Source organism: Accipiter gentilis, chromosome 29, assembly GCF_929443795.1.
Source record: "Accipiter gentilis chromosome 29, bAccGen1.1, whole genome shotgun sequence".
Lineage (NCBI taxonomy): Eukaryota > Metazoa > Chordata > Aves > Accipitriformes > Accipitridae > Astur > Astur gentilis.
This window is the reverse complement of record NC_064908.1, coordinates 16,815,207-16,837,746: the sequence shown is the minus strand read 5'-3', so window position 1 is coordinate 16,837,746 and position 22,540 is coordinate 16,815,207. Positions and strand designations below refer to the sequence as shown.

The 22,540-nt window shown below is 50.8% G+C and overlaps 1 protein-coding gene across 5 annotated transcripts in view; it reads right to left on the bottom strand.

Annotated features, from left to right (window-relative positions):
• The window catches only part of ADAMTSL2 (ADAMTS like 2), a 28,482-nt gene extending 6,316 nt beyond the window's left edge, over positions 1–22,166 (bottom strand). Inside the window, exons 1-15 of one of the 5 annotated variants that reach the window (XM_049832525.1) lie at positions 22,001–22,166; positions 21,451–21,694; positions 20,315–20,426; positions 19,112–19,254; positions 18,429–18,504; positions 17,923–18,025; positions 16,076–16,221; positions 15,850–15,973; positions 14,790–14,870; positions 13,619–13,794; positions 12,311–12,653; positions 11,239–11,614; positions 5,699–5,802; positions 3,659–3,785; positions 1,236–1,449 (exon numbers count right to left, since the gene is read on the bottom strand). In XM_049832525.1, coding sequence (XP_049688482.1) covers positions 1,236–1,449; positions 3,659–3,785; positions 5,699–5,802; positions 11,239–11,614; positions 12,311–12,653; positions 13,619–13,794; positions 14,790–14,870; positions 15,850–15,973; positions 16,076–16,221; positions 17,923–18,025; positions 18,429–18,504; positions 19,112–19,254; positions 20,315–20,426; positions 21,451–21,620 — 2,295 coding nt within the window. In that variant the 5' untranslated portion in view covers positions 21,621–21,694; positions 22,001–22,166. Of the gene's footprint in view, positions 1–1,235; positions 1,450–3,658; positions 3,786–5,698; positions 5,803–11,238; positions 11,615–12,310; positions 12,654–13,618; positions 13,795–14,789; positions 14,871–15,849; positions 15,974–16,075; positions 16,222–17,922; positions 18,505–19,111; positions 19,255–20,314; positions 20,427–21,450; positions 21,695–22,000 lie in introns of those variants that run through there. The other 4 variants (XM_049832526.1, XM_049832527.1, XM_049832529.1 and 1 more) reach the window with 4 other exon arrangements.
• Between the last annotated feature and the right edge of the window lie 374 nt (positions 22,167–22,540).

Genomic DNA, 22,540 nt, shown 5'->3' with positions numbered 1-22,540 from the left:
CGCAGGGAGCGCCTCTCTACCCAGCTGGGAAAGTGAAAACATCCTGCAATACCAGGGAACGCACCAGCCCCTCGAGGGAGATGACGCACCCCAGCTTGCAGAGGAAAGGAGACATTTAAATTATGACCAAGAAGTGCTTTGGGAGCCTCCCAGGAGGAAGAGTCCAATCCCTCGTGGTGCAAACCATGGGGCAGGTTTGCACCCGTGGACGGCTGGGCTCGGAGCTCGGTCTGCTCTTGCTTAGAAAGGGTCTGGGCTTGATTTGAGAGCAGGAACGACATTTGCTCCTTTGCAGAGAGTCAATGAGCGTGCGGGCTCCAGGGCACAAGTGCCACGCTCCACGTGCGGCCGTCACGGGGGCTGGTGGTGGCACGCGGGGCGAGCTCAGAAACAGGCACAGACCCAAAATCTCACTCTCATGCACGCCCACTTCCAGAGGACACTGAAGAGGCAGGGCTGTTTTCTAGCAATGCAGGGGGACATGGTTATACCCCCGGTGCATTTTACACGTTCACTGTGAGCCCCCGCACCACGACCATCAATCCAGCACAGGGGACTGGCTCCCAAGCCACCCAAGCTCAGAGACCATCCCCGAGGGAGCGGCACTGGTTTGGTCATTTCCATGGGTTTATGTCTGCAAGCGACATGCTGGAGCCCTGGCCGTGCCTGGAAATGAATTCAGGGGCACAAACCTTTTCACATATTTTCCCGAGCAAACCAACAAGCTAAAGCCAAGTGCAGCACTGCATCACCCCAAGCCATCTTCCAACTGCTTTAGGGATCTGCTTAAGGAAAAGGGTTAATTCTCCAGGTGGTGCAGTGAAATTGGAGGTAAGGAAGGGAAGTTTATGGGAATGTAGTTCACGTGTGAGGTGGGATCTCCTCCCTGGCACCTTGTGGGTTGAAGATGCTGCCAAGCAAGTAATGGTGGGAAGATCTCAGCTGCAGGCTCCTGCCCTATCTCAGTGGGCAATGCCAGCACCTTATGTGCAGTCAAAGACTCTGAGTGACTGATGGTGGTGGCCTCGCCATCCTGGAGGTGACCCAGGGCTTCATTTTAGGGGGGAAAAAAATTACTGGTACATGTTGGTCCAAATGCAACAACTGCAGCCAGTGTCCTAAAACACAGAGTCTCTGATGGCCACAGATGCTCTTCAATCGGAAAAAGAATGGGGAAGTGCAGGCACGTGTGCCTGTCCTCAGCGCTGCCGGGACGGCAGTCCCCGGGGACTTACCTCGGACCACTCCGACATCTCCCACTGGGGCCCGCAGGCTGGGTTCTTGCAGACCTTGCGCTCATCCGGCCGGGTGATGTCAGCGGACTCGCAGAGGTCGCTGTAGACGGAGCTGTCGAATCCCGGAGAGATCATCTTCCAGCAGCGGACGATGCGGAACTGGTAGCCCTCCCCGCAGGTGCGGGAGCACTCGCTCCAGCTGCTCGTCTCCCACCTGTGGAGGCAAAAAGAGGCCATCGTGCCAGACACGGCTGGACTGGGGCCGGAGCATCCCATGGGAAAACCCTGCCTGCTCTCGGCTGGATGGAGACGGTTGCGATAGGAATGAGCTGTAGTCAGGCTGCCAGCGTGCGAGAAGTTTTCCCTTGGGACGGGATGTATTAACATACGGTGGTTTCACCCGGCAGACCTGAGCTCATGCCCGCAGCGGTGGATGCTAAAACCAGATTGCCGAGAGGCAGGAGGCACTGGGACGGTGAGGCACGGACCGGTGCCCTCGCTGCCCAGCGTCCGTTGCCCGCAGGCTGCACGATCCCCAGTCGAGACCCCGGCATGTGCCCCCACTTTTCTCTGCCATGCTTTTCGCCTATGTTTGACCTCTCTTTTTTGCCTGACCAGCTAAAGTACGGAGAGGACGCAACCACGCATCACCCTGCAAATCCCAGCAATAATGTCACACAAAGCTGTCTGAGCCCTGGCAGCGCATTCGTGTACCACCATCAGTCTAACTCTGTTAATATCACGCAATGGGCTGGGAGAGCTGGGATCTGCTCCGAGACATTGCCTGCCCCTTACTGTGCCCCACCACTACTGTCCTGACGTTACAAGAGGGGAGCAGCTTGTAAACCAAGGGAAAAGACATTAAAAGTCCAGATCTTTACAGTACATTAACATTATAGCACTCCTGAACTAAAGAATAAGCTAAAAATGTAAAAATCTAAATGGATCAGAATTCACAGCCACCCCGCAGCTGCCGTTCTCTGAGCAGGAGAGCCACGTCCCCCGGCTGCACGCCGGCCTCGCACCCCACATGGGGCTCCAGGCACAACAAGCAGCCGTAGGGAAATGTCACACATTTAGAGGTGCCGCCTAAATTCAGAAGGGAGATGAAACCAAGGTCTTTCCCATCCAGATCAGGCAACGCTCTCTTAGCACTTTCCGTTGGAAAAGTGTTGCCAGCCCAAGCAGCATCGCATCTGCCTAAGTGCTAGCGAATGTGCTCGGCTGCCCCGTTTGAGTTCCCGGCAGCTCCTTGGTTTACCCACCACCGAGCTGCAATCGCTGGTAAATCATAGAGCAGCTCTTCTCTCTTACAGTGCAAGCCCCTGGAGCTGGAACAGCACAACTATAAGGAGGGGCGGTCTTATAAAAGACCAGGGGGATAATCTAAGCATGAAAAGAGCCCTAATGCTTGTGCTAAAAAATTACAAAGTTAATGCAAATAGAGATTAAAGTCTCCACGGTGTCTACAGGGCAGGTATGTTTCCAGCAGTAGCACCATCCACCTTCCCACACTTTTCTCGTCTCAGTTGCAGCCTGCCCTGGCTTTCAGCCTTAACATACAAGGTTCAACAAGATCTTATGTTGCAAAGGGCCCGTCCTTTCCTCCCCCATCCTTCTTCACAATTACCCGAGGCGAGAGCAAGCACTCTCTAGGGACCAGGTGCCATACCTGATCCCTGGCATCGCTCTAGTCTTGCTTTGCACTGTTCACAAGTGACACCGATCCAGGGCGTGCACCAGCCAGCTTTACTTCTCCCTTTGCCCTGTCCCTAGTCTGACACCATCACAGTCCTCCTTCCCTTTGACAGACACCGGTCTGTCCTGCCCGTAACTGCTGTTACTTGCAAACCTTCCAACAAGCACGCCCCGTGTTACAAACCAGCAGCGGGGGTGCCCCGAGCCGCACAGCCTGGCTCTGGACCGCAGTCACGCCGTTCAGATAAAGAGCCGCATCAGAAGGAAAAACCTTCTGAAGGACTTCCAGCATGGGTTCCCCTCTGCACCAAGCTCTTGCCCCAATACAAGCAAACCTCAGCGATGTTTGGGATGCTGAAAGGACCAGAGGGCCAGATCCATGGCACAGTTTGCAAGCCCGGCCCCTCCACCCAATTCACACACGTTCTTCCACGTGCCAGACAGGACAGGGTACTGCCTGTGGTGTTAGAAGCCGGACTTGATGGGAGCCCCGGGTGCAAACTCTGCCAGGATTTACAGAAGTTTTAACCTGGCAGCTTGAGCTAAAGCACTCGGTAGGAAAGTCTTGCTGCAGCCCAGGCAGATGCAACTAGGGGAGGTGGGACGGGGGTGCTGTGGGCCATCCCTGCAACCCCCCCACCAAATCCATGCCGACACCCTCCCCCAAATCCATCCACAGCAGAGAAAGCGTGGAGCCCCCCAGGAGCGCCCTGTCGAGGTGGTACCTTGGCTGGCACTCTCTCCCAGCACAGAACTCATGGATGGGCTCAGGACGGGTCATGGCATCACAGTACGTATCATCCACTTCGATCCCATCATAGCGAACACACATAGCATATGTGGACATCACTCCTAGTTTCAAAGAGAATACATACACACAACAGAGGATGCTTGGTGATTTTGACATCCAAACTTTTTTTTTTTTTTAGCTGCATTTTCCAAAACTTCCTCCCCATGGAAAGCAGCAAGCTGGACTTTCTGGCCCACGAGATGGATGCTGCCAGGAGGGGAGGACCGCGGTGGCCACCCAGCCAACATGGGCAGCACGGTTGAGTTGAGCCAGCTCCGAAGGCGGGCATGGCCACCCTTGCCAGGGCTCGCCACCAAGATCAATATATGACTAACACGTTTTTATAGGAAACGCTCAGGGCAATGAGTCTGCTCGGCAGCTCCCTCCGCCTCGCAGCCATCAGCTCCCACCCTGCTGGGCTTGTGGGTGGAAGCGACAGAAAACGGTCCCCAACCCACTCCATCCACCCACTCTCTCTATACGCATGACACCCTGTTTGTGCCTGGGTGCCCCCCAGAAGCACCCAGCATTCCGGACCAAGGAAGGGCTCCCAGGGGCTTTTCAAGGAGGCACCTGCCCCTCCTGCTCCCCTGCCGAAAGCACAGGCAGCCAGTGGCGGCAGACCGAGACCTTTTCCCCCGCAGCCTGCCGTGCCAGAGTAAATGTTGTGAAGTCCATTCTGGGACCTGGCTGGGGACCAGGAGGCTGCTCTGGCTACAGGTAACAAGAATTGCAGCTCTCGGGAACATATGGTTTACATGAAACTAAAAAAAGATCTACAGCTCTTGACATGGTATTGCTTCTCTGCGATATGTCATTAACAAAAGGCAAGGAGAAAGGAGAAATTTAAGTAAAACCTCTCTCTGCTAGCTGCAAACTGGGGCAGATCAGCCTGGCCCGATCAAGGGGGAAACTTGTTCAGAGGGGATCAAAGATGCCAAAAATGTCCCAGAACACATGGCTGACGAGATCCTGGGGAAAGGGACGGCTTGCAAAGCTCCCGCTGCCAGCACGCTGTGGGCATGTGTCTGCTGGACAAGAACAAATGCTTAAAAAATAAAATCCTTGCATTTGCTCTTTTAAGAGATGTCCCTTAGATTGCAATCTCCTCTCTCCCCCTTTTTTCCTTCTTTCTAATTCCAGGAGCACCGCAGGATCTGGATTATTTCAGGGACGGTGCTGTCGGGGAGCGGTGCAGGCGACTGCACGACCCACACGCGTGCTTCATCACAAGCGATGGGCTCCCAGAGGCCAGGACTCCCTAACCAAGGAGTAAAGGAGGAGAGACATCAGGTGGCTTGAAGCTTTTTGGGGGGCAAAAAGGGGGAATTTATGCAAAAAAGAATACAGGCTCAGTTTTGATATCCCTGGCATCTATGTCGCTGTTCCAGATTTACACCCTCGCAGCCGAGATCAGGCTCCAGGGTAGAAGGAGTGGGAGAAACAAAACAAAATCAAAAAGCCAAGTGCTATTTTGTTTCCTGCCAGAGCTGAATAGTCTTCAAAATTTCACTCTGTGGGGAAGCAGCTGAGCTTTTCAAAGCCCTCTGAACGGTCAAAACTGGGAGGAAGGAGAAGAAAAAAAAAAAGAAAAAAAAAAAAAAGGAGACAATTTGCTGAGACTCAGCACAGGTTTGGGGATTCCACTGAGCCCCAGCACATCCTCACTGGGCTGGGAAGCAAAGGTGATGTTCAGAGCTCCCTGAAGGGAGCGTGTTTTGCAGGATGATGGACATGCCAGGCACCAATGCCTGGCCCCTGACATCGGTGGGCTTTGCACGCTCTCGGTCCCTGGCTCCTCTCCCCGCCTTTGCACCCGGGTGGAACAGATTTGGGGTCGTGCTAAACCAGCTCCAGAGATTGCAAGATCCCCTACACATCACCAGGTCCTTCCCATCCCTAACAGACATAAAAGTGACTCACACACCAGGTGATTTCAGCGGTTGTGCAGAATTTGGCTGCTTCTTATAACTACCTGTGGTACATGTAGAGCTGCAGGGTTCATGGGAGGAAAGCTTCCACCTGTACATGTCAGCAGCACTCACACCTTGGCCCTTTCTTAACAACTTCAATCTGTTTCTAGCAATAAGCAAACAAAAAAAAAAAAAAAACAAACAAAAAAAAAACAAAACAAAAAAAGGCATTTACAAGGCGAGCGGTGATAGGCCATGTCAGACACACACATCTGCCAGCAGGCTGCAGTTCGGTTGGGTTCGGGTTTGGGAGGGGATTTGCTTTGTTTGGCGGTTGGGTTTAGTTTTTCTGATTTTTTGGGGTTTGTTTGTTTTTTTTAATTGGTTTGTTTTGTTTCACAACATACCTGTCCTGAGCCCCAAGTAGAATCCCCAGCCTGGTTAGAGGCAGAGCTTCCACTGTCTAGAAATAGAGAGAATGGGATAAAAATACCCACAAGTAGAAACAGTTCAGAATTTAACAAAGTTTGCATTTTCTGCTCAAATACACCTGGCCCTCGGCATACAGTGACTAAAGGTGCAGTATCTCCTCCCCTGCGTCTCCAGGGCCGGGCACGCCGACTCGTGCTGCTCAACGCAGCAGAGCTTTCGGCTGCTCAAATCTCAGCAGCTCACTCCTTCTGAAAGCCAACACGTGGCACAGGAGTTTATAAGCTTGCTTCTCAAAGCACACTTTGCTCTTAAACACCAAGGCATGCCATTTGCCTACCCGCTGCTTTTGCCACTTTTGTTTTGGTTTGGTTTAATTTTGTTTTATTTTAGGTAGGTAATTTGTATCTCTCATATCCCCGCTGCACTCAAACACGTAATGCCATCGGGAGAGGAGTAACGGAGTCAGCCTGGTGTACGAAAAAGCATCTGTCAAACCAAGAATAACAGCTTCTCCCAGTTCAGTGCATCCTACGTGCTATGAGGTTATAACACATCAGGGATACTGCACCTTTACAACAAAAGGAACAATTCTGTTCTCATACCTTTGTTCAAACCCTTGAAACAGCTACACTGAAATAGTGTACAAGGTTGTATCCTGACATCCAGTTGTCTCTGGCCTGGCGAGATATGCAGCTCGTATGATTTCTAGGCAGCAGAAGCTCTGAAATTGCCTTATTTAGTTGTTCGTAAGAAAAAGTTCAGGTTCAGTCTATCAAATCAACCTTTAAAAGGACACTGTTGAGAATCCAGCCATTTCCTTTCGGACCCACCCTCCTTCCACCGCCAGCACTGAGCCTCCAGAAGGATTAAAAACAACAATCTCATTTTCCCTGTTGATTTTGCCTCTGTCAGTTTGGCAAACGGTCGCTTCCTGCACTTGAAATGGAACTGAAATGAATGTGACTATTTTTTGCGGAAAAATAACAACCTCGGCTCACTATAAATAGTGCTTTATCTTGCCAAAACAGCTCTGCCTGGGGACCCACGTCGGCCTCCGAACCCGATTGAGCCCTGGCTGCCATCGGTGTGCTGCCTGCTGCCACCCAGCCAGGAGAGGGCTCACAAGATGACAGTTTTCCGTAAGAGCCATTAAAACATAGTCGACATCTGCTTTTTGTACTTTAACTTGCCTGGAAAACAGGGTATTACCTAGATCCTCCAGGCTATACCCTGCTCTCCGAGGCACCAAAGTAAACACCAAGTTACCCTGTGACCGGGACTCCCTCCCCCTTTAAAGGAGAAAATAATCTTCAAAATAAGCTTTATACCACATCTGAGGACAGAAAAATCTTTCAACAGTGTCCCTTTAATGTATGTGATCCTAAATATAGAGCTTCTTCTATGCTTAACAAGGTCGGAGGGACAAGTTCTTTCCAGATAAATCAGACATTTGGTCATAGGGCAGCATTTAGCTCTTTTACCATTTCAAGCAAAGACAAAACTGTCATTTTGTTCTCCTCTAAATGCAAACAGCAGCACATTGTCCCACAAAGCTGGTGGGCTTTTCTCTTTTATTTTATTTTTTTCTCTTTATTATGAGCTTTATAATAAAGTCAAGTATTTTCTTCTCTGCCTGCACTTTGCTTCTGCTTTTCAAGCAAGAAACAGCACCAAAAATTAGCACCAGCCCCTCACCCATAGCTGAGGTCTGGGCTGCCCATCTTCCCGAAACAGTCCCTGTAGCAGAAGAATAATCCTAACAAGTGCACACAAACATCACAGATCAACATCCAGGGTCCCTGGGCTCACATTTCTGTGTTTGATTTCAGCTTTTATTTTTAAGCAAATGGGAGAAACCCATGCCTCCTGTTGCAGGATCAGCCCTGGCCACATACTGCAGCATGGGCATGGGATGAAGGGTGCCTGCATCTGCCCTGGCATGCCATGCAAAGGTTTTAACTGGTCCAGGAGAAAAAAAAGCAGCACTGCATCCCTACCATGGCACAAGAGCCACCCACCCATCCCCATCCCAGCAGGGCTTGTTCCCAGAGAGGAAATGTAACACACCACACTGGTACAAGGTGCTCCTATAACTGGATAACTCCATCCACACTAAGAACTACAACAGTTTAGAAAGAAATAAAATGCCCCACCTCTAACCAACGCTGTCCCACACATACAGACTGGCTGGTTACAGCCCGCAAAGAGATGATCTTCCCTTGCTTGTTCATTGACAGGGAATGAAAGTGAGCAAAAAGCCACTGTCCATCCCAAACTGAGCCTGGGAAGGGTTTGGGAGGTCTCCTGCCCAGAACTAGGCTGGCCCCAATAAAAGACTGGGTCCCACAGGGCCTCGCACAGTCCAGTTTTGCCCATCTCCAAGGATGGAGATCCCCCACGCCCAAGGCAAAAAGTTTTCCCTTGTGCCCCATCGCCATTTCCTTCAATGCAGCTTCTGGCTGTCCCCTCCACCTCCCTTCCTCCTGGAGAAACAAGTCCAATCCCCAATGCTCTCCACACGCCTCATGCTCCAGCACCCTGCCCGTAACACGCCAAACCCAAAACCGCGTCCCGCTGTCAGCATGGGCTTTATCCTGCCGTGTTAGGTGCCAGCAGGAGCTTTAACCGTGGCCTCAGGGAGCTGAGCTGGGGGTCCTCATCCATCATTCCCACCCAGGGGATACAGATACAGTGATTAGCATTACAATTGCAACTGGGCTTGAAGTAACAAATAAAAAGTTGGGGGAAGCAATAACGGCAGGCTGTGCCGACACAGTCCCTTCTCTCCCATCCCCCAGAAGCGAGGATCGCCCATCTCTGCAGTGGTAGCAGAACAGCCAGTCCCTGAGCCTGCAAATATGCCCATCTCTCCCTCCTCCACAAGTGCCCACACATGCAGATGCTCTAATTGTCGATGACATTATGGGACTTTCTGAACTGCTGGGGAGGAGAGCAATGCCTCTTGAAATGAGGTGCAAGTGGTTTTGTCACCTTCTTTTTCTTCCCCCTCTATTTTTTTATAGTATGACATGCCTCCAACAGCTGCACCCCAGCTGCCCCACATGTGCCCCCACCATGGCCCTACAGCAAGGGATGGAGCCAGCAAGGAGCTGAGCATCCCTCAGCCCACACTATAGCTCCAGCTGGGCCTGGGTACAGCCTTTTGGCTAGTGCAAAACTTTTTTTAGATATTAACGTTCAGATCTGAAAAGTTCATGGTTTATTCCAGAGAGTGGGGGGAAGAAGAGGGAGCACTGTAGAATAAAACCAAGGGAAGAATGGGGGGGGGGGGGGGGGGGGAGAATGGCAATGCTGGGTATCCTTCCTGAAGGGCTTTAAATCCCTGCCCTGTTTCTTCAATAGATGGGCAGCCAGGGATAGTGCAAGGAGCTTTTTAGCACCACAAAAATCTGCACTGGAGCCACCGACAGTCTTTTGTGATGGTCCTGTAACAGCCAAGCTGCTCTGAAGCGTAAGGGATGTAAATGTCCCTCTATTCCCAGGAGGTAGGAAAGGACTAGCCCCATTTAACAGCTACTAGGAGAGAGGTTTGGGGTACAGGGTGCCAGCCGAGGCCACCCAGGGAGAGTGCTGGGGACCAGGGGAGCCCCAAGGGGCAAGGCAGCCCCCTTCCTCGCCCCTGGGGCACGGTAAGGCAGGGGAGCTTGACGGCACTGCCCTCGCCTGTCAGACTGCTAATGAAATGCTTGCTTTGGCAGCCGAAGGCAAAATTTCCAAGCCAAGCCACGAGAAGAGATGATAGACTCAAGCCCTTGGCAACGTTTTAATGTTCTTATCATTAAGAAGTTTGTTGATACGTTTGGCTGCACGGACATTTTCTTTAGCATAAGTTTCTTTAGCATAAGCTAGTATAAGTTCTGGGTAAATACAGCTAACTAACCAGAGAGCATCTGCTCAGAGCTTTACATCTTCTGAAGCTCAGCATCATAACCCGTGTTTTACTGGTGGTGAAGACTAGGAGACAGAAGAGTCAAAGCAGCAGAGCCAGGAGGAGATGCACAGAGGAACTTTGGGTACCGTGGGTCCCCAACAAGCCATGGGGGTGCACAGCGGGACCCAAATCCCCAGCTGTGGGTCTGGCACCTGGATGACTCCCAAGGCCTTGATTTCAGCTCAAGCTCTCTGGGGAGTGCTCTAATGTGTGGCTACAGACAAAGGAGGGCTAATTGCTGCTCTGCAGCGATGGTGCCATCTCAGTCCCCGTGTGCCCACACCAGGAATGAGCTCCCATGGGCTGGGAGTAAAGGCTGCTCCCCAAACAGCCCCAGGGCACCTCGACAGGCCCTAGACACAGACCTGTGGACAAGCACTGACCCGAGACTCCCTTTCACCCCGCCCATCCTTGCCCAGACAAACTCTGCTGCTAAAGATAGATTAAGCCTTTTTTCCTTTTTTTACCTTCCCACTGCATTTTATAACACTACCACTCCAAACCAGCCATTAGAAGGAATCTTGAAGTGATGGTCCTAATATCAATCAATGAGCTGCCACTGGAAAGCTTTTGATATTCTTGTCAAAGCAGTGACTAATTGCATTGCTTCCGCATCTCTCAAGGCAGCAAACCCAGGCTATTTCTGCAAACCCTACAGAGGAGCTCCTGTTGTCCTCTCCAGCAGTGGGTTAAGCAGACTGGGCCATGCCTGGGAGCTGCTGGAAGCGTGTTCCTGCCAACACAAGCGAGGAGGATCATGGGTGGCAGTCAACAGGGTGGGTAAAAAGGGGCCAGGACCAACTTCTGCTGCATCAAAACTTGGAGGAAGGGGCCTGGGGAATTAGAGCAGGATGTCAAGAGAAGGCAAAAGGACGAGGCTTCTTTATGGCCACAGCTCTAATAACAAGCTATGACAGGCAGAGCAATGCACAAGCTGACAGCCATCAGCACAGATTTGCCAACATCCCCACTAAGGAGGGCAGTGAGTTTTCCTCTTGCTTAAATGCTCTCTTGACTTTCTGCTGCCAAACCTCTGGCCCTTCCTTCCAAATTAACCCCCAACAGAAAGCTTTAATGTAAATCATCCTACCCCCACTTACCTTCTGGCTTCCAAAGCAGACAGAAGCCATGCAATGGGGTCTGAATTAAGTACAGGGCTATTATGAGTCAAGAATAGCAATAAACAGGATTTACTATAATTAAAGACATGTCTCCTACCTTGCTTTGTGGGTTCTGTTCCCTTGAGGGCTGGTCATGGTGATAGTGGCATTTGAAAACGGCGTCTCTGCAGATGTGTTGATGGCTTTGCTCAGCTCCATGTAAGTGCTATTAATGGTGTAGGTCACAACGCCATCAGTGTCCTCATAGTCAACATAGAGGCTGTCAATGTGTGACCCCACAGAGTTGATTGGGTCTGCCTGGGCAAAGATGCTGTTCATGGTCATGTTCAGCACCAGCTCCTTGGAGTCCGAGGTCTTGTCCAGCAGCTTGTCCGTGATGGCATTCTCCAAAAGGAATTCCCTGGAGGTGAACCTGGGGTCGAAGTCTCTGTCGTCATGGTCTGTCTGGTAAGTAGACCTGGTTACGTTTGAATCTAGATTGGAGCCAACAGGGGGAAACAACAGTGACAACCACAAAATGCATTCAGGCTGGGAGGCGAAAGCAGCCCGGAGCAGCAGGGGCACGCCGGAGCCTGAGCAGCCACCGGCGAGGCTAGAGGCAGGAGTTGGGGTCTTGGGGAAGGGGAATCTCATGGGGTTGTATCCCTCTGGGAAGGGAGTACAGCTCTGCGGGTCTCATCCTGCTGTTGCGTGGCCAGAGGAGAGCTCAGCACCTGCCAGCACTGCCCCAAGCAATAGCAGAGGTCAGAAAGGAAGATGCCCTCCTGGCCCCAGAGCCCATGCAGCCATGCTGGGAAAGCGCTCAAGGCAGTTGGGTGGTGGGGTGCCCAAGGGACCGGAGTGGGAAGGAGGTTGCTGGGGGCTGTGGAGAGGCGGGAGGTGACGGAAGATGTTGTGACGGGGAGCTTTGTGCACCCAGGGCTCCCTCCTGTCCTTGGCATGAGGCAAAGCATGGCAGGGCACCAGCGGTGAGACCTTACCCATGGCCACCCCCCACCCACCGGAAACCAGAACCTGAAGGGCAAAGAGGATTTATGAGCAGAGATGTTTTAAAGAACTTTCCAAGGTTTCCAAAAAACAAACCAGCAGAATCACCAGAGGTAGAAACAGAGCGTTTCTCAACAAGAGCTCTGAGAAGCAGAACAGTGAGGCCCAAGTCTCCTCCTTACCTTTGGGTTGTTTGCCCTTCAGTTTTGGCTCACAGTCAATTGTTTCTGCTCTTTCATAGACCTCATTGGTTTCCTGACCTTTGCTCAAGTTTAAATCTTCCTCCGTGTCCTGCCTTCCAAACACCTGGTTCTCCAAGTCTATCCTTTCCCTGGAGATTTTCCCAAAATAGGTTGCATTGTGCTGGATAAAACCCAATGGCACGTCTCCTTCGAACTCTCTGCTTTCTTCACTATCTGACTCGGAGAAGGTGTAGTAGATGGGTTGCAGATTTTTTGAGTGTGGCTTCCTCAGGAGGGTGTATTCAAATGTGATGGATGGATTCTTGCCATTTTGATTCCAGACCTAGCAAACAAATTAAATTATTAGCGGATGCAGTGAATATATGGCACGCAAAGCTTGTGATTCATCTTGCACTTGACAGTTGGTGAGCATCTACTTTGCTATTTCCAATCTGCTTTCCATCACATTGCCAATTTCTTACAACTGGAGCCCAGCACAATATTCCAAGGGTTATTTGGCAGCACCGCCCTGGGGATCAGCCCCAGCTCAGGAACTGGGAATCACAGGTCATGCTTCCTCCTCTGCTGCTGAGCAACCACAGACTTGGGAGAGCCACTTCAGGAGTTACCGACCATCACTTAAAGCCACAAAAAATGGGTTTGCAAGGAGCATGCACATACCCCTCCAGCTACTACATCCCCACTGAGGATGGGGACTCGCAGCTGATGCACAACAACCTCTTACTGGTCTAATGCTTTATAAGCACCCAAGCAACCATCCCTTCCCCTTCCAGAGGAGCCCGGGGCAACATGGAAGATGGCAGAAGTTAAGCTCTGGCTGGCTGCCCAGAAGAAAATTAAATTACTTTTCTTCATATGCCCGGTTTCAGATTGTTTGCTTTCAAGAAAGAGTTGGGGTTTAAGTTTTGTGCACTTGTCTAAGCTATCTGGCCCAGTTTCTTATTTTTACTTTTCCTGCCAGGTAACTCAGATAAAAATGCCAAGGAGTAGAAAAGAAATCCCCCCCGCAGTGCCTGAGGCATCTTCTCCCTGCAGAGAGAGGGGTTACCAAACCCACGTTCATTATTCACAGCCCTGCCTGCATCTGAGGATGCTGACGCAAATGAACTAGGTTCGTGCAAGGAACTGGGCACACTAACTGCTCCCGCTCCCCTCCTCAAGCTGCCCAAGAAAGCTGTGAAACCACGGCAGGACTCTGCTCCCATGCCTACCCCTTCCTCGATCCAACAGAGATTCTTCCCTTCCCCATCACACCCAGCCTTCGAAACTTGAAGAGTCAAAGCTCACCATTATATTCAACCCTTGATTTGTTGGTCCTTGTGCAACAATATACTCTATGCCAGTCTCATAAACATCCATGGGCCTGCGGTACTTGAACACCGTGCCTGCAATGTTGAAGTTCTTTGGACTGTCAACTTTGTAGTTCCCATTGAAGAAATAGTACCCGGCTTCATCAGCCACAGCTTCAAACGAGAGAGGAAAAAATCAGTGCCATCACACGTAAGAGAAGAGGTATGCAATATTGCCACTTGTTCATTCAGGACATAAAATTATTAGAGTGTCACAGTAGTAAAACAAGTGTTTCTCCTACATTACAATGCATTTGTCACTTATTTCCAACACATAGCATCCGAGCATGTGCCCAGAGTTCTGGGCCATGCGTCCCTCTACATTGCAAGCTCCCAGGTATGCGGCTTATGCTAGTCCATGGCTCCTCTCACCCTTCTGGCACTAGCACGGCATGAACATTTAATAATCCCAGCTCTGCAGACAATAAGCAGACCGTTAGATGGCCAAGAGCAGGAGTTGCCTCCTGGGGAGCACTGCGCTGATGCCACCTGCCCCAGCAGTGGCCCAAGACAGGTCATCCAGAGCTAGCCCAGGAACTGTAAATCAAGCCTTTTTCATTCAAGCCCTTCCTACACACAGCCACGAGCCTCTGAGGCAGCAGAGCACGATGGTATTAAATGTGCATCTCTTGGGCAAGTCCGGATTTTTCCACACTCTTCCTGAGCAGCTCTGGCATCTCCACCATGAGATGGATGATGTGGTCACCAACAATTCAGGGAGGCAACACGTCGGTCACATCTCCTTGATGCTGTTGTCATGTGGCCATTGCACATTCCCCAAGCAGGAGAAGATCAAGAGGATTGCAAGAGAGGTGAAGGCACTTGGCTATCTGTGATCTGGCACCAGGGCGTTTGTCACGGCACACTGAAGTAGCAATAACGTTGACCAACAATTTCTGCATTAAAGCAATCAAAGTGTTGATCTACAGAGCCCAGGCGCTCAGACTGCAGAGAGGAGCAATGCGCTGGCTTAGACAACACGGTCGTGACTTACACCAACTATGGATTTAGCTCATGTCTGCAGTAAAACTACATTCAGCTTTGCATTGGAAAAAGCACTAGCTAGTACAGGCACGCATTCTAGGGAAGTAGTGAGAGGTTATACACACCCAGAACATCTGCAGATTTTTTCCGTTCTACTATCTGGATATCCCTTGCTCCAGCAGGAATGTGCGTTACCAGAGAATAGCCTATGGGAAACTACAGATTAATGAAAGGAACTTTGTAACAAATAATCTGAATGAAATGCTCTGTAATCAATACTGCAACATACCAAGCAAACCGGCCTTGATCCAAAATTATTTTTAAGGAGTTAAGGATTAAAGAAAAAAATCACTTATGTTGGTAACTCTTGGGCTTCAAACAGGACTTATAGATAATAGAAAAGAAAAATGTGTGAACTATGCATCCTGGTTTATGGTGGAAAAACACAGCCATGGGGGGAAGAGGATGCAATCCTTACATGCACAAATATCATGTTTATCTAAACTGGTGTAAGAAGAGATATCTGAAGACTGCTTTGTTAGCTAGAGAAGCTGTGCTGTGGGTCAGTATTGAACCCTGTGCTAGCCAGTCTTCCCAAAACCCCAGCAAAAGATTACAACTTGTTTCTCTGACTCCCCTTTGCTTAGCACTAGTTAAGTGATGGGACAAGTCCTCCTAAAGCCACGGAAGTTCCTGCAGCTTGTTCCATCTTAAACTGATCCTCGGAGAGCATTAATCATTATTCCTGAGTTAGACTGCTATATTTAGGACAAGTAGGTTCTGTTGCTTTACATCACTAATTTTGGAAATCCTGGTCTTTCAAAATATCCTCGCTTCCTGTTATTACAAATCTTTTATTTCTAGTCTTACTGGGTCATGAGAAAGAAGACTAAAATAGATGCCAGTCTCTTGCATAACCCTTTTGCACCATTCAGCAGAGACCTCAGGCTTCTGACAAGCACCATGCAAAGTTACTGGTTTTCTTTAAAGAAGGGTTTCCCTGCTCAAATTTACAAGTGGCATTAACAACCAGAACACGTTGGAAAAAACTGAAGCAGGTCAGTTGGTAAGACCTGAAAGCAATTTACAAAAAAAAAAAAAAAAAAAAAAAAAAGAAAAAAAAAAGTACATTTAAAAAAATAACCCTCTGATACAAATAAAGCAAAAGGTCCCCAAAAGCCTTACCAAGATGAGAATTTCCTTTCCGGTAACTGCCGGTCACGTGAGTGCAGCTGCTCCCATCTCCTTGGCAAACTCCACATTTATCCAAGGTGTGGGTGGAAAAGAGAATGCCATCGCATCCAATTGGCTAAAAAATGCACAAATAGAGTATTGAGGGTCAGGCAAATGTCGCACCCATTGTAATTTTCTGAATGCTACTAACAATATTTTTGCTATAATGTTTAACAACCTCACATTTTCCAGACACGCAAACCCCTCGGAAATCAGTGTATTTGCAGGATGTTCCATCCCGAGCCTGAACCATTAACTGTCTCTGACCATCCACAGTGGTGCAATGGAGGTCACAGGGCTTGCTAGAAATGTGAACATAGTCATCTAAGGGGAAAGGATATAAAGATATATTCAAAACAGCAGAAACACAATAACTTTCATCCTACCAATGTCAATGAATCTCTGCCAAGCTAAACAACAGCAGCAACAGCACAATTGCACAGCAGCCAGCAGTTCAGAAGCTACCATCTCTTGTGCTTCAGGCTAGACAGGAGATTGTACTTCTGACAGCGTGACAGCCCACTGCTGCAAACCTTTGCACAGCCAGGCAGTCCTCTCTGCTGCCAGGAATAGATGCACCTAGAGGTATCGCTGCCATCAGCCCAGGGGATGCACCGAAGCGGTAACGGCCACTATTCTGTGCAAGGACTTGCAGTAGTGATATGTGTACACATTACACAAAAACATATGCATGTTCACATATCAACATTTAATACATGAGTTTAATTAACATAGATAAATTGTTATAAATACATATACAAGTTAAGACTATATTCAAAACCATAGCAGCTTGAAACATAAGAACTTTTCCATAAACATTCACCCAAGTTGGACTCAATTCGCCCTTTGCTTTCTGGAGGCAACTGGCTGGCTGCATCCACTGGCACAGTAGTCCCACATTTTATAATATCCACAGGAAACAAATGACAAAGTCACATTTGCATCAGAAACCCAATGCTAAGTGTTGAACTCCGCCAACTAGTGAGTGGTCATATACCCACTGGCCCGCGTGCCCAAGCAAGACAGCATCAATGTCAAAACATTACTCTGCAAATCCCCCAGGAGCCACGCGAATGCCTGCTAAAAAACAAAACATTTCACTGTAACTATTCTTATGAATCATCCTGAAGAGCAAATACGTTTCAAGAAATTGTCACCTTGCCATAGGAAAGGGACAAAAGCAGCCAAGTAGCTATAGCTAACCAGCCTGCCACGGGCCAAGCTCTACCAGGCTGACCCTGCCAAGACAGCTGGCGAGACAGGGACTTGTTTCACATAAAAGGAGGCAACAATTAATTTCATGAGGAACAATTGTTCTTAGGCATGTACAGAGACCCCTAAAATAAGAAAGTTGCACTGGCTCCCATCTCTGTTTTTAGAGACCCAAATAGCACTGTGAGTGTGAAGAACCAGCACGCAGGAGCCGCCTTCTCCTCAGGAGAAGGGTCCCAGGTCCCCAGTAGCTCTCAAAGTTGGCCACAATTTTTGTTTAATGCTTAATTTTGATGGGAGTTAGGTGCCTAAAAATTAAATAAAATCTCAGTCTCTGACTCCTAAGTTATTTCGGCAGTTCTGCATCACTCATCCTGGTTGACCAAACCGACTGACTGCATCTCGGTGACATTTGACAGAGCACATAACGGGTGTGGGAGTGAGCAAATGTCACCGAAACGCAACACGGCCAGTAATGGCCACAGCTCAAAGGACACTTATTAGGGTGAGCCAGGCTCTCCCTGCAGCACAGTCCATCACCCCATGGTCTCGCATCCTCCTCTAGCCTTTCAGCTCTCTGGTCCTTGGGAGCCGTGACCGACACAGGCTACAGCCATAAATTCATGTCGTTGTTTTATTTTTAAGCTACTCTGCAGCTGCAAAACATGCCTTTGAATTTGGGAGACAGCTGATTGTGTCTCTGAAAAATCACTTTAAAACAGCAGAGGAGGAGTCTTCCTGCAGGCTATAGCATCATAACTATCAAAATATTTTGGCTAAGCATTATGAAACACACAAAGAATGTCTTGTTACCAGGATATAAAGGTTTCCATTGATACGTTCTGCCGTTATACACATGGGAGTTAAATGATGAACACTGCTCCTCTCGAAAGCTCCTTCCGTTCGCAGGACACTCCTAGAATGGGATACATTAATATCCTGATGAAAACAAAATGCGGGAAAGGTTTCTGGCACATCTCGACCAGCTGCAAGGAGCATTTCCATTGCCTGCCCCATCCAGAGCCATATCCTCCTCCTCCCACTGCAGGGACAGCCAGGGGAAGCCCCCCAGGAGATGGTGCAAGAACCGCTCGCTGGGTTTTATGGCCCTCAGGGCAGGCAAAAGGCCCGAAGCCCCGACACGAGGGTGATGGGCACCAAAGACAGGAATTGCAGTTGCTTGGAGGGGCAATGGGGTGACAGTTACAGGACAAACGATGTCGCCTCTCCGAGGGGCCCAGAAGCGCCATCACATGAAGCAAGCATGACTTTCCACGTTTTGTATCAAGTGTTCCCAATGAGAAAAAGGATATCCTTACTTGTACTTTGCAGAGCTGGTATCTTTTGGATGTTCCAGTGCAAGTTTTATTAGCCAGCCCACTCACTGACTTTCTTCTGAATAAAGAAATGATGGTTAAACAGGGGCCAGAAACCCTTCTTTTCCCTTTTTTAAAATATATTTGTCCCCTGCTTCTGTACAATTGGTCTCCATGTCACAGAGCCACACGGAGATCTATCACGGTCTCATTGGAGTCGATAGCAAAGGTCTCTCCGGCTTTGTTACCTGCAGCATCAACTATTCTTATTACGGCATCCTAGGAGGTATCATGGGGACGAGGGCCTGGGGACAAGGTTTGCAAGGTGCCTTCTGGCAACCACACAGCCCAGAGAGGGCAGAGCCATGCACGGAGCAGCCGGGACCAGTGCGTTCCCAACCAACCCTGCAACACGGTGTCCTCGGTGCTGTGCCCAGAAGCCTTGAGAAGGGGCTTGCGCTATGTCGGCTGCCCATCTGCACTAATCCCCGCAGGAGAAACCTCAGGACCAGCACAGGAATAGCTTGGCTGGTCTTCCAGGCAGGGATGCCCAGGGCACAGCATCCTTACCTTCCGGACAAGCAGGGTTTGCCAGACAACACCTTTTCACCGCTGCTTATCTACTGAGCGATGACCTTCTAGATCAAGTCTATCTCAAGTCTACCCTTGGCAGGCAGGTGCCGTACCTCTGCCGCAGGCAGTGCCTCTCCTGGGACTTGACGCCTCCCCCGCAGGTCCTGGTGCACGCCGTCCACTTGGTCCACTCGCCCCACCAGTACGCGGTGACGTCTGCCCCTTCCTCCAGGCTGTTGGAGGTCTGCGTCAGGTCCTGCTTGAAGCATCGGGTGGGTCAGGGAGAGAAGCAGCAGTCAGCATCCACACGGCAGAGCCTGCACGGGTGGATTGAGGGCATCTCCCCCGCCCAGCCCGGCCTGAGCGAACAGGGCATTTCCTTCTCCATCTGAGGTCAAGCCTGAGATTTCTATCTTGCAAGAAACCCTGCATTTTTTCCAATTGTGTTTTCATTACAAATTGGAATGAAATGGCAATATTTGGGATTCCTCAGGAAAGGAAGTGTTCATTGTTTCACTCAGTTGGCAAAACCGAGCTCCCAAACAACCCTAAACCCTCCACGTCTTTTGGTGCTCTCCGACTCTTGCTCCACAGTGAGCTCCAGGAGCTGAAGAGCCATTTGTAGCCAAAAACTTCACTGAAAGCTTAAGCAAGCCCTTGCAAAACCACTCTGCAGGGGGAGAGCACACCAGTGGATGCTAGCAGGCTGGAGGAGCCCGTGCGTTCTCTTTGCGAGTACAGGTTTGTCACTTCTGACACCCCCACCCCTCAGCCACTGCAGGCAGCAGTGTGACCATCCATCAGAGGGCAAAGGAGCTGCTCCACCGGCAGCGTCACCACCGCATGCCTGCGCTCGGGAAGGCGTTCGAATCCCTTTGCAAGGGGCACAGAACCTCCTGCGGGGGGGCCCAGCTATTGCTCATTGCAGGGGCAGAGAAGTATTTTTCCATCCAGAATCACCTGCTGGTTAGGTGAGTTCTATTAATTCTGCGTTTTCTGGGAAAGGGATAATACTCCCTGCAAAGTAAATGAAAGCTCCAACCACGGCAGGGACCGAGGAAGTGGTGCTCACCCAAGAGCAGGGTATGGCCTTTCAGAGCCCTGGAAATGATCTGTGCACGCTCTTAGCCACAGAAGGTACAACTTAGGTTAAGCCGAGACTAAAGAGCTAAGCCAAGACATACATCCTCACGCTTGCTGCGGACCTGATGCATGCACAGACGAGTCCTGCAAGTCCCAGGGGTTACCCAAGCCAGACACGGCACCATTTTAAAGCCCAGAGACCCCCCCCCCCCCCAGCAAGGCAACATGCTTACCTGAGCTATCACAAAGACAACGTTGCCCACGAGGAGAAGGGCCAGGGTGCCTTTCAGCTGGGATCGCGCACTGATGGAGATGCTGCTCCACCTCCACTTAGGTACCTTCATCCTAGAAAGCAACCAAACACCATGCTAAGCCAAACTTAGCCGCGCTGCCCTTTGAGAGCAGGGGCTGCTTTGCAGCCTGGGTTACGCAGCACGTGTCTTCTTCAGCATTCCCGGTCAGCTAAGTGACACCAACCACCAGTGACTGCAAGGGCTTGATTCTGAAGTTACATTTAATTAGTGGAATCATTAACACGTTACAGGTTCACATCCCATCTCGGCTGCTATCTTCCAAACCACAAGTTTGCACTGGTTCCCAGTGGCTGCACCTGATACCACCAGTGAGAGCTGAGGCTCCAAGCCTGCCTTGGAAAAGAGCACGGCTTACACTGAAGCAAGCGTTGCACAAGAGGCAGCGAGTAGAAGTGTCCCTGGATCTACAAAAGCAGTGCATTCAAATATCCCCATTTACAGAACTGCTCCTAGAAGAATAAGATGAAAGGCTTTGTAAACAAAAAAAATGCAATTAACAGCTGTTATTTTTCCTTTTTTCATTTGTTCCACTCTAATTCCCACCGATTCCCAGGGAAGAAGCCTGTTATAGAAAAGAAACCACCCACAATTAAAGAGCAGAAATGCAGTATCCCAAGTGTCAGCCTTTCATCTCTTCTCCATCTGCCTCATGAAAGGGAGTAACCCAGAATGGCATTTTCTTAAGTAAAACCCAGCTCAAAACCACAATACGTTTTATTGTGAACCTCACTGCAAGAGCCAGAAAGGAGCAGGTTTCAGGAAATCATGCTTCCAGGCAATCAAAGCAGCTCAAGTCTGTAAGAAAAAGAAAAAAAAAAAAAATATTCTCCCCTAAGCTAATTTCCCTTGAAAAGTAACTAGAGAGTATCTTTGGGAAGTAGGGAGGTGGGAGAGGTGCTGCTCCTGGGGAGAGGGGGCAGGACTGCAGACCTGCAACGTAAAGAGCTTCTCTCCTACCCCTTTTTCTTCTCGCAAGGGCTTTTTGCAGCAGTTTTGGAAACGCGGAGCTGCCGGCAATGCCAGCACGGCTTTGGTATCTGGCTTAGAGAAATTACCAGAGGGCTTCCAGGTCCCCAACTCCGCTTTGCGATCGCCCCAGGGTAGAGGTCCAGCATGCAAAAGACACTTTCCAAGAGGCAGATCCATTGATTAATGGAAGCCCAGAGCGCTTGGCTGGGGATCCCGGGGACAGGTGGCTGAGACTTGCCTTACACTTGGTTTTCATTAAGGCTTCCAGACACTTCTGACTCAAAGCCAATAACAGAGCTCGCTCAGAGTTTATCCTAGAGTCGATCAGAGCTGCATGTTTAAATAGAAGAAAAATTAAAGAAAGGGCGGGGGGGGGGGGGGGGGGAGGGAGGGAGGGAGGGAGGGAGGGAGAAGGGAGGGATGTCGCCCACAAGCATCGCGAAGCCGGGTACCGGAGGCAACCCCGCCGATACCGGAGCTCGGCCGGGAGGGAGGGAGGGAGAACCGCCCCGGGCAGCGCTGCCGGAGCTCGGCCCCCGACCGAGCGGGGAACGGGGACCGGCGGGATGCGACCCCCCACCCCCCCCCCCCCCCCCCCCTCCCCAACCCCCCGCGGGGGCCGGGCCGGGCCCGTACCTGTGAGACGGCGGGGTCGGGTGGGACGACGATGCTCCGGGACCGGGCGGTAGCGGGGAGCCAGGAGCCAGGAGCAGCGGCCCCCAGACGCTCCCTCCTTCTCCTTCTCTCCGACTTCAAAGGGCAGCCAAAAGCGCCGGGGCTTCCAGCGAGGAGGAGCCGCCGCAGTGGCTCCCCCCAGCCCGCGCCGGCCGCTCTTATAGCGGCGGAGAAGAAGGGGAGGAGGTGGGGGGGGGGGGGGGGGGGAGGAAGAAGGAAAAAGGGGGGGGGGTGTAGGGGGGGGGGACACACACGGACGGAATTCACACCTCTCGGCCCGGGATGCCCCCACCCCGGTTAACCCCTCGCCTCCCCCGGCGCCGGCCCGCGGCCGCCAGCCGGTTTCCTGAGGCGAGGCTGGGGTGGGGGGTGGGGGGGGACGACGGGGACAGACGGGGGGGGGTGGGGGACGGGGACGATGGGGGGAGGCCGTACGCATGCGTCCCCGCTTCCCGCCCCCCACCTCACCCCAGGCACCCCCCTGTCCTCCTCAGGGAGATG